Below are 13,558 nucleotides of genomic sequence, written 5' to 3'. Positions count from 1 at the left end.
CGCAGGAGTATCATTTTTGAGGCTGTCACATAGCTGAAAAGAGAGAACAGTAACTTATTAGTTCAGGTTCATGTTTTGTCTACTGATACTACATTCTCATCTACTGCTCATATACATATATAATACTGTATTAAAATAATGATGTATTAATAACTGCTTACTGTACCTCTCTCCACTGAACCAGTCTGTGTAGACTAGAGTTTGGGCTGAGTCATGCTTGTCAATACAATATAATCCTACTCCGATGTGTTCTGCCTGCAACAAAATCTTTTGCATAGTTTGTTTGGTTTCGGTGTGTTGAATTGAAAGTGGCCAATATTGCATTGTTTCTAACCCAATTCCACAGTAAAGGGAAACGTTGATAGTGTTAACTAACTAACAGGGAAAATTCTAGAAAGTTGAGTGAAGTTCAATCTCGTGCTTCTCTCAGTGGGCTGATACAGTATTTATTCTGCTGATGGGCAGTCCCAGGGAGCTGCTTGGCTTCTGCGTGTGTGCATAGTTTAGAGGGAACATTTCTGTGCAGGCCAGTCAAACTCTTCCACACAGATCTCGACAAAGCATTTCTGTATGGACCTGGCTTTGTGCACGGGGGCATTGCCATAAAGTTGGAAGCACAGAATTGTCTAGATTGTCATTGTGTGCTATAGCGTTACTAGCTATAGCGTTACCGTTCACTAGAACTAACGGTTCAAGCCCGCAACACGAAAAACAGCCCCAAACTTTACAGGTGGCGCTATGCATTGGGGCAGGTAGCGTTCTCCTGGCATCCGCCAAAACTAGATCTGTCTGTTCGACTTCCAGATGGTGAAGCCTGATTCATCACTCCAGAGAATTAATTTCCACTGCTCCAGAGTCCAATGGCAGGCAAGCTTTTACACCGCTCCAGCCGAAACTTGGCATTGCGCATGGTGATCTTAGGCTTGTGTGCTGCTGCTCGGCCATGGAAACACATTTTATGAAGCTCCCGGTGAACCATTATTGTGCTGACTTTGCTTCCAGAGGCAGTTTGGAACTTGGTAGTGAGTGTTGCAACCAAGGACAGATGATTTTTAAGCGCTATGCGCTTCAGCACCCTGCGGTCCCGTTATGTGAGCTTATGTGGCCTACCACTTCGCAGCTGAGCCATTGTTGCTCCTAGTAGTTTTCACTTCACAATACCACCACTTAGAGTTGACCAGGGCAGAAATGTGACAAACTGACTTGCTGGAAAGATGGCACCCTATGATCGTGCCACATTAAAAGTCCCTGAGATCTTCAGTAAGGCCATTCTATATCCAATGTTTGTTTATGGAGATTGCATGGCTGTGTACTCGATTTTATGCACCTGTCAACGACGGGTGTGGCTGAAATAGCCGAATCCACTAATTTGAAGGGGTGTCCACATACTTTTGTATGTATAGGGTATGTTTCCCACAACCAGAATAAAGCCCTGTACATAGCCAACTGTATGAAGCTCCAGCTTTTACACTGATGTCTGACAGTGGCACTCAATGGCCTGCTTATTGTGAGCATGTGTCAGTGTTTGCTGCAGAGGGCAAGGAGACATTTAGTAGGTGTGTGTGTGTGTGTGTGTGTGTGTGTGTTCTGCTGCTGGATCCTGACATGTTGCCCTATCAGCCACTCCTATGCACGGCCAAGAGAATGTTGTGTTTAGTACGGAATGAACATTTGAAAACTTTGCGTGCGCACACACTCACTCGTACCTCTTTGGCATAGGATAAAGACCAGGGAACCTCCCCTTTGGCTTTCTGATCTCTCCACCTTAAACATGGAATCTGTATTAGGGGAAACAGTTCCACTGTCCGTCCACAGCACCGTTGTTACTGTTTTTATTTTGTGAACGAAACGGAGGTGAGGTGTGTTGAGCAGTGTGGTCAAATTGAATTGAATTGCATATTTTGTTGTTCTATCGCTTGTGCAGTGATGTCGGAAGAGGGAAAAAACAGTGTTCGTTGGCTGCAGTAACTTGTTGTAATATCCCAAATGGACGTTTCACCATTAAGGATTCCAGCTTTAACTCTGTACAGTCCATATTGCACTATTTTATACAAGCAAAGATATAACAACCACTAATGATCCAGTCGTTCCAGTAATAAATGAACATTACCACATGACCATTTTGTTCCCAATGCTTTAAATGCAGCATGGTGTTTCTTCCATAACAAGCTATTGACACAGTGAGCAAGCCACGTACTAAGACTGATTGTGATTATGTAACAACGAGTTAGAATGACGGTAAAGAGTTTACATGTGCCCCCCCCCACACACACACACACACCTTTTACTAGATCATTATGCAAGTGGGAGGCCAGACAACCACACAAGACTAGAGTCAATTACCAAATGCTTTGTTCAAGATCACTGTGAGTAGACATCAACTTTTCCTTTGAGGTTAGACCATTGGCTGTTTGGGTCTGTCGAAGAGAGGAGTCCTGCTGGACCTGTCTCTGTCTCGCTGTATAATCAGTCCCACTGTGGTAATGTCTGTGGTGGCCCACTCTGCTTCTCTCTCTCTCTCTCACTTTGAATTTATTCCTACCTCCTTTTGTCTGAAGTTCTCTAACACACCCACACACATTTACTATTAGATGTTTAGCTGTATAGGTACAGTTTTATGTACATTTTTATTCCTTAGAGCTGGCTACTGTAATGTTGAATTATCCCTGCCAGTTTGACTTTAATATCCCTTTGCTATTCGCTTGTGTTAAGGTAATGATGAATGGAAATTCCACTTTTAGACAGCAATTATTGTCTTTATTGAGCAAATGAAAACCATTCCTCCAGTAAAAGCTGTAGCTTTCCCATAGAACCTCTCAGATGGTCTGGTTCCCTGGAGGAAAGACATAAAACCGCATCAACTGTCTGAATATACCACATGGATCCAAACACGGACCCTTGAACTTCTGTTTCATTTCATCACAGTCCAAATATTCCAAGTTGTATGACATATTTTGACTGTCTGTTGTTTTCCCATTGATTTCAGGTTTGAAGACCCTCTCTCTGTGTGTGTGTGTGTGTGTGTGTGTGTGTGTGTGTGTGTGTGTGTGTGTGTGTGTGTGTGTGTGTGTGGGATGAAGCGCCTGTGGGACAAACACTTTCCGTTGCTCATCCTTCTCTATCTGGTAGGAGGCGTCACCTCACAGGTTAACCCAGGTGAGTGTTGCCGTGGGAACGGTATGGGGAGCTGTGTGTGCACGTGCTTGTGTGTGTTTGTCCATGTGGTGGCCTTAATTGCTGCTGTTGTCTCTTCGATATGAGTAGGACTGTTCTGGTGTCCATGGTCTTCTCCACTTTTACCACTCTATGTGTGCTTCACACAGTGTGATGTCAATGAGATGACCAATTATATTTTACAAGGAAACCCAGAGGCAACGCTTGTTGAGCAGAGACGGATCACTGACAACCAGTAGGCAACAGAGAGAAAATCTGAGTCAACTCCTGATAAATACAATGACTTGGGACAATAGTACGTATGACAACATTATAGAGCTGTTGTCATTAAATAGAGGTTTATAATTGGATAAAGAGCAGGGCACAAGGCCAAACTCTGTGTGTGGTGTGTGGTGTGTGTGTGTGTGTGTGGGGGGAGTAGTAAAATAACACAAATATGACCAACTGGAGACATTTTGTTGGTCTCTACAAGGTCAAATGTTATTTCTAGGGGGTTTTGGGTTAAGGGTTAGGCGCAAAGGTTAGTTATAGGGTTAGGGTGAGGAGCTAGGGTTAAGGTTAGGTTTTTGGGTTAAGGTTAGGGTAAGAGTACGGGTTAGGGTTAAGTTAGGGGTTCGGGAAAATAGGATTTTGAATGGGACTGAATTGCGTGTCCCCACAAGGTTAGCTGTACAAGACTGTGTGTGTGTGGTGCGTGGTCTTTTACAGCTGTGGCAGTCTGCTCTGAGAGAGGGGGAGATAATTGTAGAGTCAGTTCTTCACATTAACATTGCTTTTTAATTAAAGCCTGCTCCAGGCAAACTACAAACACACCAGAACATTTCTCACAAAATTGTCTGGGGTGCCTCGAAGCGAACAAAGCCTATGTTACATATGCTGTAAACTTTTATTTTTCTGTGGCTTGGTGCAGGGAAACAACAATTTATTTTCATGGACTTTCATGAACAAACATCAAAACTTCAACGTCTTTAACAGTGGAGTGACAAAACACACACTAGACACACCAGTGGCAGCCAGCGCCGTTTAAAAGGAGTACAAGCTTGGCACACTTGTATTTGTGGAGTTTCTCCCATTCTTCTCTGCAGATTCTCGCAAACCCTGTCAGGTTGGATGGGGAGCGTTGCTGCACAGCTATTTTCAGGTCTCTCCAGAGATGTTTGATCGGGTTCAAGTTCAGGCTCTGGCTAGCCCACTCAAGGACATTCAGAGACTTGTCCCGAAACCACTCCTGCATTGTCTTGGCTGTGTGGTTAGGGTCGTTGTCCTGTTAGAAGGTGGAAGTTTCACCATTAAGGATTCCAGCTTTAACTCTTTACAGTCCATATTGCACTCTTCACCCTTCTGCCTGGTAGTGTGGTTGCACACCACCACTTCACTTAAGGTTCCAAAACCATATGCATTTGCCTTTATATGCATTTACATAGGTGCAGTGTATTGACACTGCATTAACACATTGCTAAATGGTTGATAGAAATGTCCAAAAACAGTTTTCGCTTTGACATTAATGGGGTACTGTGTGTAGATTAATGAGGATATTTTTTTATTTAATACATTTTAGAATAAGGCTGTAACGTAACAAAATGTGGAACAAGTCAAGGGGTCTGAATACTTTCCAAATGCACCGTAGTAAAACCAAAAGCTTACAATGACTTGGAAGAGTTCCAGTGTTGCATTGGATAGTCAAAGCCAGCTAGCTAACATAGCATCCCTCTGTTTGAACAGGGTGTTTGAGTAGGCTTAACTGGCTAGTTGCATTTGCTAGTTAAGTAGGCCTAAGTGAAACTGGAAATAAAATGACTCTCTCTTGCTTCTCTTTCATTTTGGAAGAAATTAAATAGTTTAAAACTGTTCAACTATTGTCTTTCTCTCTCTTTGAGTCAACTACTCACCACATTTTATGATTTCAGTACTATATTAATTCTCTCATCCTTTGATTGGGTGGACAACATATCAGTTCATGCTGCAAGAGCTCTGATAGGTTGGAGGACGTCCTCCTGAAGTTGTCATAATTACTGTGTAAGTCTATGGAAGGGGGTGAGAACCATCCGGCTACACCTGGTGCTACCCTGAGTGCTGTCGAGGCTACTATAGACCTTTATTGCAAAATAGTGTGTTTTAATCAATTATTTGGTTACATGTGATCATATTTAGTATAGTTTTATCTCAAAATGATACCTTTTTAAAATGTTTTACCATTTTTATTTTTAAGAAATTCACTGAGGAGGATGGTCCTCCCCTTCCTCCTCTGAAGAGCCTTCACTGAGACACCCCCTTCTCTCCATTCATGCGTGTATTTTACAGCCTACAGTGTGGCTGATCTTTAAGACTAGCATGTTGCTATATTGGCAGACAGAGAGAGAGAGAGAAGGTTTATACAAAATGGGTGTTCTCTCCAATGGGACTGAGCAGTGAAGTGGTGGGTGCTGTGGTTGTTTTCAGGCCTGTCTACAACTCGTCATCTCTGTTGCTAGAAGTCTCTGACCGGGTTTATGAGATGTGCTCCGGACATACAGCAGAGTGGTCAGCCTGACAGTATACAGCTTTAGTCTATCCATATTACTTGATCTACAGTCCAGTCTTATCCCAACCTGAATCCACCTCTATTTCTCCATCTATCTCTACTCCAGGCTTATTCCAGTCTCTATGGCTCCTACTCTACAGTGAAAGCATGTCGCCCACTCAGAATGGAAATGGGAAAGACAGAGATGGTATAACTACACTGCTCAGGAATTTTAAACAGGGGAAAGTTGGCATCACCATGCATCTCAGTGCTACTAAATTCAGCAATGCATATTTCCTGCCTTCTGTTTTTTTCCTCTCCATCCTTGCAGCAGAATTACAGTTAGACACAGTAAGTACCTGTGATTGAGTCAACGAGACCCCACGCAAAACTGTAGAGTGACAAGGGACGGACAGACGCACAATTCCCTCATCCATTCTCGGGTGTTTCAAAGAATCTTTGCCCAGTTTAGAGGATTTGAAATCTGGAGATAATTAAGACTTCTCTCTCACTTTCCGTCAGCAAAATGATTCTCTACAATGGGGGATAATTGGGATTTAGAACATTTTGTTGCATGAATTTAAATTAACTTTGGCCATGTTCGGGTGCATTAGTACTCTGCACTCCACCACTTCTGAGTAATCAACAATCCCAGCAAATACACATGGGAAGCCCATTTCAATATACTTTCCTGCTGTCAGTATGTCTGGAATGCATTAACCACAGACTCTGCATGCACAACACACACAAAAATAAACTCCCACCAAGGCTGGGTACAGCCATTGCGCTGGAGATATTGTTCTCATCATATTACAATAGAAAGGCTATGAGACAGTTTACACAAGATGACCAAGGACAACATTGAGTATAATATCAGAGTACTGTGTGTGTGTGTGTGTGTGTGTGTGTGTGTGTGTTTGGAGTCTGTGGTTAGACATCAAGCACTATGAAACAAGCCTGCTTTTCACTGGCCAGAGCACGAGCACAGAGAAGAAAAAGTGGTGGGAGAGGGAAAGAAGCCACTTGGAGCTGGATCTGTGTGTGTGTGTGTGTGTGTGTGTGTGTGTGTGTGTGTGTGTGTGTGCTTACGTGTGTGACCTGTAAGAGTATGTGCCAATATGGATGTGAGAGTGTTCGTCCAGCAGGTAGCCTAGTGGTTAGAGCGTTGGGCCAGTAACCAAAAGGTCGCTGATTTGAATACCCATACTGACAAGGTGAAAAACTCTCATTTGCTCCAGGTGCGTTGTACTGGTATGGCTGACTCCGTAAAACAACACATTTCACTGCACCTATCTGAAAAAACATGTTTTCTTCTCTTTCTCGCTCCACACAGGGCTGGTATTTTTCCACCTTTTCAGAGGTGATCTTTTATTTTTAGACGGTGTGTATGTATACACATTTTACTACACTTGTGAGTACAAGGAAGGCCTCAAGAATAGTAAACCAACCAAAATTCAGAAATGAGAGGACATTTAGCTGGTCCTCATTTTAGGCTGAGGGGTTAGGTTAAGGGTTAGAATTAGGGTTTAAGTTAAGGGTTAAGGTTTAGGGAAAATAGGATTTTGAATGGGAATCAATTGTTGTTGTTTTTTTATTTTATTTAACTAGGCAAGTCAGTTAAGAACAAATTCTTATTTTCAATGACGGCCTAGGAACAGTGGGTTAACTGCCTGTTCAGGGGCAGAACGACAGATTTGTACCTTGTCAGCTTGGGAATTTGAACTTGCAGCCTTCCGGTTACTAGTCCAACACTCTAACCACTAGGCTACCCTGGTCCTCACAAGTGTATAGTAAGTCCTCAGAAGTGCCCCATGGGTCACCCCTGAGGGAAAGCTAGATAAACACCCCACAAACCAACATTTAGGAGAGACGTTCATCCGGCGCACTGAAAAACGACTCTCTCTCTCGCTCTCTCTCCTCCTTTATTGCGTGCTTTAGTTTAGGGTGTGGTCTGAGCCACTGATAATGACTTATTTTCACCAATTACATCCAAGGCAATTACAAATTATTTTTCTGCTTTCTCCTCTATTGTCTCTAGGGATGAGCCAATGAATCTGTCTGGCTGTAGTTAATGGGAAATGACCTTATTATGGAACAGTTTTCTTTTTGAACCAAGTGAATCCCACATAATGTGGTTGTTCAGAGTTTCATTCTGTTGTATTTGTGTCCTGCTATGACACTAATATTGGCACGCTTCATTCATTAAATCAGGTAAATAATGTTGTGATTTTTCAGTTACTCTAGTCTGAAAACAACAATCAATTGCTCTGTGAATGCATGCAAAGTCAGGCCTAGTCTCCCCATATATTAAAGGTCGACTTTCAGCATGAAAAATTGTCCAACTCTGCCTCTTTCTCAATTTTCAAACAGAAATGTGCTCTGCCTTCGGTGCTTCATCGATTAGTCATTCTGGTCATGTGCTCCGCAATCGACGTAGCTAGTTCGTTAGCTATGTTAGCCAATGTAGCTGGCCCCTAACAGCTCCAGTATGTGTTGACGTCATTTCACAGGATTTGTTTTTGGATGGAAGCTGTAGAGATAGGTAAGAAATGGCACTTCTGTAGCCAAATATCTTATTCATCTTTTTTTAAAGCATTAAATGATCTGGTATGGTGGTGCATTGTTATACAGTTTAAAGCTGTTATTTTGGGTTTTTTGCCCAAAGTCGACCTTTAAGCACAGCATTTTCATCACGCAAAAGTGCACAGATCTGTGCAAATGAATACTGTGCACACTGTATTATAATCTACAGTGTGAATCCATTTGATTTCATTGAATTAATTAACCAGAGTTTAGTCAACTGTTGTAAAACATTGTATGGATGTTTTGCTCACTGCTCGCTTATGGAGTCTTAGAGCTGCCTGGAGAGCCAATGAAATGTTCCCGAATACAACACATGAATCAAAACTGACATTATTATTGGAGGAATTGCAGATGTTATCACATTTGATCGCAATTATGTTACCAAGGGTACCACTAATAGACTGAAAATATGAAAAGTGTGTGGTGATTATGGCTGACATGTCTGTCTAAGCATGAAGGAGGCAGGAGATGGGGGAGGGAGGACAGGAGAAGATAAAGAGAGGAGAATGGGAGGGAGGAAAGGAGGAGGTGCAGAGGAGAAGGTAGCCTCACATCTGGAATAGTTTTTTGTTTTGGGACGGATCTGTTTCTGGAGTGAGTCTCACCGCCACTGCCAGGACGAACCCTGAGAGGTTTCCCCATATTGATGTTTAAGCAAACATTTGGAAGAGGGAAGGAAGACAAAAAGAAAGGATAAAAAAGTGAGCTGAGGGGCCATGCTGAAGGGAAAGTCTCCCTGGCCTGCACTTCCTCCTCCACTCCCTGGAACCAGCCTGACCCCAAGATATCACACACTCTGTACATTTCAGTATACACACACATAAACACACAAGTATTTCTCTCTCTCTCGCTTTCTCTCTCGCTCTCTCTCTGTGTCCCTTTGTACTTCCTCTGCCACTCATACTGACCAGCGTGACCCTGTGCTATCGCACACACACACATTCAGATAGTTTGGGGAAATGTTTAGCCGGAAAGCAGAGAAGACATTGGTTCAGTTGTCTCCAAGTTACAGTTTTTCTCAATTGCTTAAACACTATTTCTGAAACCTTGACCCATTTCCTGAAAACATTCAACACAAAACCTCATCTTCAAGCAGTATTTACATAACCTCTGACTCCTCTCGCAAAATGAAACATTCGCCTCAAAACAGTTTTACCTGTGTTCAAAATCAAACACGGCTCTCAAATCATGAACAAAGTGATCAAAATGATATACACTCTCAAGCAGTCAGTAAACAATACACCAAAAAATAGAAAACACATTGCTCAAAACATACAATTCTCAGGGAGAAGTACATTTTTAATCTAAAAAAACATTCATATTTTTACTTCATTGTTTTTTGATGAACGAAAACATGTTCTATCATAGTAGCTCAAAATTGATCAGAAATTACTACTCTGCTTTGCTCTTTGCAATTTTGTTTTTGTTCTTCCTCCTCCCTGTACACCTATTTTTACAGCACTGTACCCTGCATCTCACAAACTTGTCCTTTGTCTCTGTGATACTGTAATTCTTGTTATTTGTTGATATGAACCTGCAACCAGTCAATCTATTGAGCAGTCAGTACTGTTAATAAATGGAAAGCACAATGTTCAGGGCCATACAATTTGTCCATTGTACAGTATACAGCCTACCATGCACTGTACTACAGTATACAATACTAAAAGGGACAAAAATCAAAGGAGTAAACATGTGATCAATGTGTTTCTTCTTGTCTTTGGGCTGAGTAAGGCCAGAGCACTTCGTCGACATCACAAGCAATATTTTCCCTCCTGAGGCAACGGGGGAAGAAGCCTCTTGTGTGCCGTATCCAGCCCTGACATGATTCCTCACCTATATCACCACAGGCTAAATCCATGGCTTGCAGAAGATTTACTCTGGTGTAGGGTTGTCTTTCATACACTTTCCATCTCCAAGAGGAGAAAAACTCCTCAATCGGATTCAGGAAAGGCGAGTATGGAGGGAGGTACAAGTTCATAAACTGCCCATTGATGTTAAACCATTCCCTTACCTGAGCAGCTCGGTGGAAACTGACATTGTCCCACACTATCACATAGGTGGGAATGGGATTCTCATTTAGCTCTTGATCCTGATGCTCTTGAACCTGCTGCTCAAATAAGATATCTCTTAGATTGGCAATAAATCTTAGAAGGTGCTGGGTGTTATATGGCCCGAGTGTAACATGGTGAGGTAGAACACCATGGTTGCTGATAGCAGCACAGATTGTGACATTGCCACCTCGTTGACCAGGGACTTCAACAATGGCCCGCTGTCCAATCATGTTTCGGCCTCTCCTTCTCCTCTTTGTTAGATTGAAGCCTGCTTCATAGACAAAGATGAACACATGGGGTCTGTCCAAGGATTCCAAGTCAAATATTGTCTGTGTAGAAATACAATATATTGTATGTAGGATTTTGTAAGTCGTACAGAGACAGTGCTATACTGTAGAGTACAATTAGGCTTCTGATTCACATACATTGTATGTACTGAAGAGTAATGTCATTCACATAGTATGTGTTAGTACTGTAGACAATCTGGATTACAGTAAATGTTTCTGAATGTACACTTACTTGCACATACTGAGCTCTCAGTTCTTTCACTCTTGGTGAGTTGCGCTCAAAAGGTACTCTGTATACTTGTTTCATTCGCATCCTTTTACGTTGGAGGACACTGTCAATTGTGGAAATGCTCACACTGTCGATTCTCTGGAAGTATGTTTTGTCTTGTATCACTCGTTCCTGGATTTCTCTGAGTCGTATTGCATTATCTTGAAGGACCATGCCAACTATAACGGCCTCTTGCTCCCGAGTGAATATAGCTGTCCTTCCACCTGCATGTGGCAGCCTTGCAATTCTACAAAAAGTAGTTGTGCAGTTACAAAACATTTTCATGCAGTACAATACACACAGTGATTCACTTTACAAATGTCTATTGAAACAGCTGCATATAGTGCAGTACAGTAAATTTGCAATTACAAAAATACAGTAGTGAACTGTACCTGTTCTCTTCTCTGAATGTCCTTACTATGATGGACACAGAAAATCGGCTCAAATTGGGTTGCACTCTAAGACCTGCTTCCCTCATTGTCAGTCCATGGACAACAACATGGTCTACAACTGTTGCTGGAATTTCATCAGATATTTCCACTCTTTGTCTTCCTCTTCGTCCTCCTCTTCCTCTTTCTTGTCCTCCTCTTCCTCTTTCTTGCCCTCCTCCTCTTCCTCCTCATCGCCCACCTCGCATACTCACTCGTCCTCTCACATTGTTTCTTCTATCCATTCTCAGACTTTCTCCTTCCCACCTTCAACAACCTGTTTGCTCTCTGAACTGGCGCATATTGGTTGTGTCGCAGCATTTGAAGCGGGTTAAATACATTTTGAGTGGTTGTGTTCAATCAATGACATGTGTTCTCTATTTGTATTTGATTGTTGCCACTTGTGTTTACCAGTATGGATGACATGTGCATTAGAGTGCAGAATGTGTTTTGGAGAATGAGAATGTGTTCAGAGTTTTGCTGAAAAGTCGAAGTGAGATCTGCAAATGGTGTTTTACCATGTGAAATGGTTTAAGGTATTGACAACAGACGGCATAATTAGCTAAATGAGTTCAGGCAACTGAGGACTTTCTTCAGCCAATGGGTTTTAGTGTTTTAGCAACTGAGAAAACCTGTAATGGTTAGCATCAGTTTTCTACTGAGTAGAGAAGACCGTTGAAGCAATGCTATGGTCAGTGATTATTATTAACCTCAATAAATAATCCATAAACTCCCAGCCCTAACCCTAATATTGATGGAAAATCACCTTCTATTTTTACTTCCAGAAACAGCAACAAAGTAAAGAAATTCTATTTCAGGCTTGTAAAAGTTAAAAGATACCATCTCTTCCATTTCACAAGTAGTTACCCGCTTGCCCAGCGGATCACAGTGAAACAGGATGAAATGTTCAAACGCCCACAGTTAACTTTGATCGGCTCCACTCTGCTACAGGGGAAAGACCACACAGGAGCAAGAGGGTATTCTCTAAAACACACACACTCACTACCCCTTACGTTTGCACTGGCAGAGAGGTTGAATGGATCCCTGCTCTTTATTTCAATAAAGTAACCACACTCTTAGTGCTGGGGAGAGGGGATGTGTTTTTGTGCCCACCCTGACCCTGACTAAACGCCCACCGCTCTCTCAATTTCAGATTGTGATGACTCGAGATTTGATTTTAGAGGAAGGGAGTAGGAGGGTGTATGTCTGTGGTTTATAATAATTCATAATAATGATTAATGTCTGAAGGTCTATGGTTTATAGACAACACCACTGTGGTTGGTCTGGCTGGGCTGGGCTGGGGGAGTTATGATTAAAATATATAGTGTTTAAAACCATGGCACCAGGTGGAGGAGATTAGACACATAATCCAGGTCAATACAGACTGTGTGTTTATGTCTGAGACCTCAGTAAGAGTTACCACCACACAACTTGGTGTAGTGCAGGTGGTCCCGTGAACTGTGCTCGCGTGACGAGTAACTTTGCCTGTGGTAGCTCCTTGAGCTAAGCATAGGCTTTACATTGTTTCAATAACGGGCTGTTCATACTTGAGCGCATGTTTGGGTGTGTGCGTGACTCTGTGTTTGCATGTGTGTGTACTAAAAGCTGTCTTGTGTTGTAGGTGTGTGTCGGTATCCTCTGGGGATGTCAGGAGGGCAGATTCAGGATGAAGACATCTCAGCCTCCAGTCAGTGGTCTGAGTCGACTGCTGCTAGATACGGCAGGTACTGTATACACACACACACACACACACACACACACACTGAGTGTACAAAACATAATATTGAGTTGCACCCCCTTTTGCCCTCAGAACAGCCTCAATTCGTCAGGGCATGGACTTACAAGGTGTCAAGTGTTCCACAGGGATGCTGGCCCATGTTGACTTCAATGCTTCACACAGTTGTGTCAAGTTGGCTGGATTGGCCTATGGGTGGTGAACCATTCTTGATACACATGGGAAACTGTTGAGCATGAAAAACTCTCGTTGCAGTTTTTGACACAAACCGGTATGCAAACCTACTACCATACCTCGTTCAAAGGCTCTTCAATCTTTTGTCTTGTCCATTCACCCACTGAATGACACATACAAACAATCTGTGTCTCATTTGTCTCAAGGCTTAAACATGGTTATTTAACCAGTCTCCTCCCCTTCATCTACACTGATTGAAGTGGATTGAAGTGACATCAATAAGGGATCAAAGCTTTCACCTGGATTCACCTGATCAGTCTATGTCATGGAAAGAGCATGTGTTCCTAATGGTTTGTAC

The 13,558-nt window shown here is 42.4% G+C and overlaps 1 protein-coding gene across 8 annotated transcripts in view; it reads left to right on the top strand.

The window, feature by feature from the left end:
- LOC110521689 (discoidin domain-containing receptor 2) overlaps positions 1-13,558 on the top strand; it is a 52,591-nt gene that overhangs the window by 24,895 nt on the left and 14,138 nt on the right. For 4 of the 8 annotated variants that reach the window (XM_021599462.3, XM_036968712.2, XM_021599463.3 and 1 more), the window contains exons 2-3: positions 2,987-3,156; positions 12,913-13,015. In XM_021599462.3, the coding sequence (XP_021455137.1) occupies positions 3,075-3,156; positions 12,913-13,015 (185 nt within the window). In that variant the 5' untranslated portion in view covers positions 2,987-3,074. The remainder of the gene's footprint in view (positions 1-2,986; positions 3,157-12,912; positions 13,016-13,558) is intronic. The other 4 variants (XM_036968713.2, XM_090231869.1, XM_090231866.1 and 1 more) reach the window with 1 other exon arrangement.

This window comes from Oncorhynchus mykiss, chromosome 4 (assembly GCF_057628025.1).
Source record: "Oncorhynchus mykiss isolate SJ-2025 chromosome 4, ASM5762802v1, whole genome shotgun sequence".
NCBI classification, from domain to species: Eukaryota; Metazoa; Chordata; class Actinopteri; order Salmoniformes; family Salmonidae; genus Oncorhynchus; species Oncorhynchus mykiss.
This window is presented reverse-complemented; position numbering and strand designations above follow the sequence as displayed.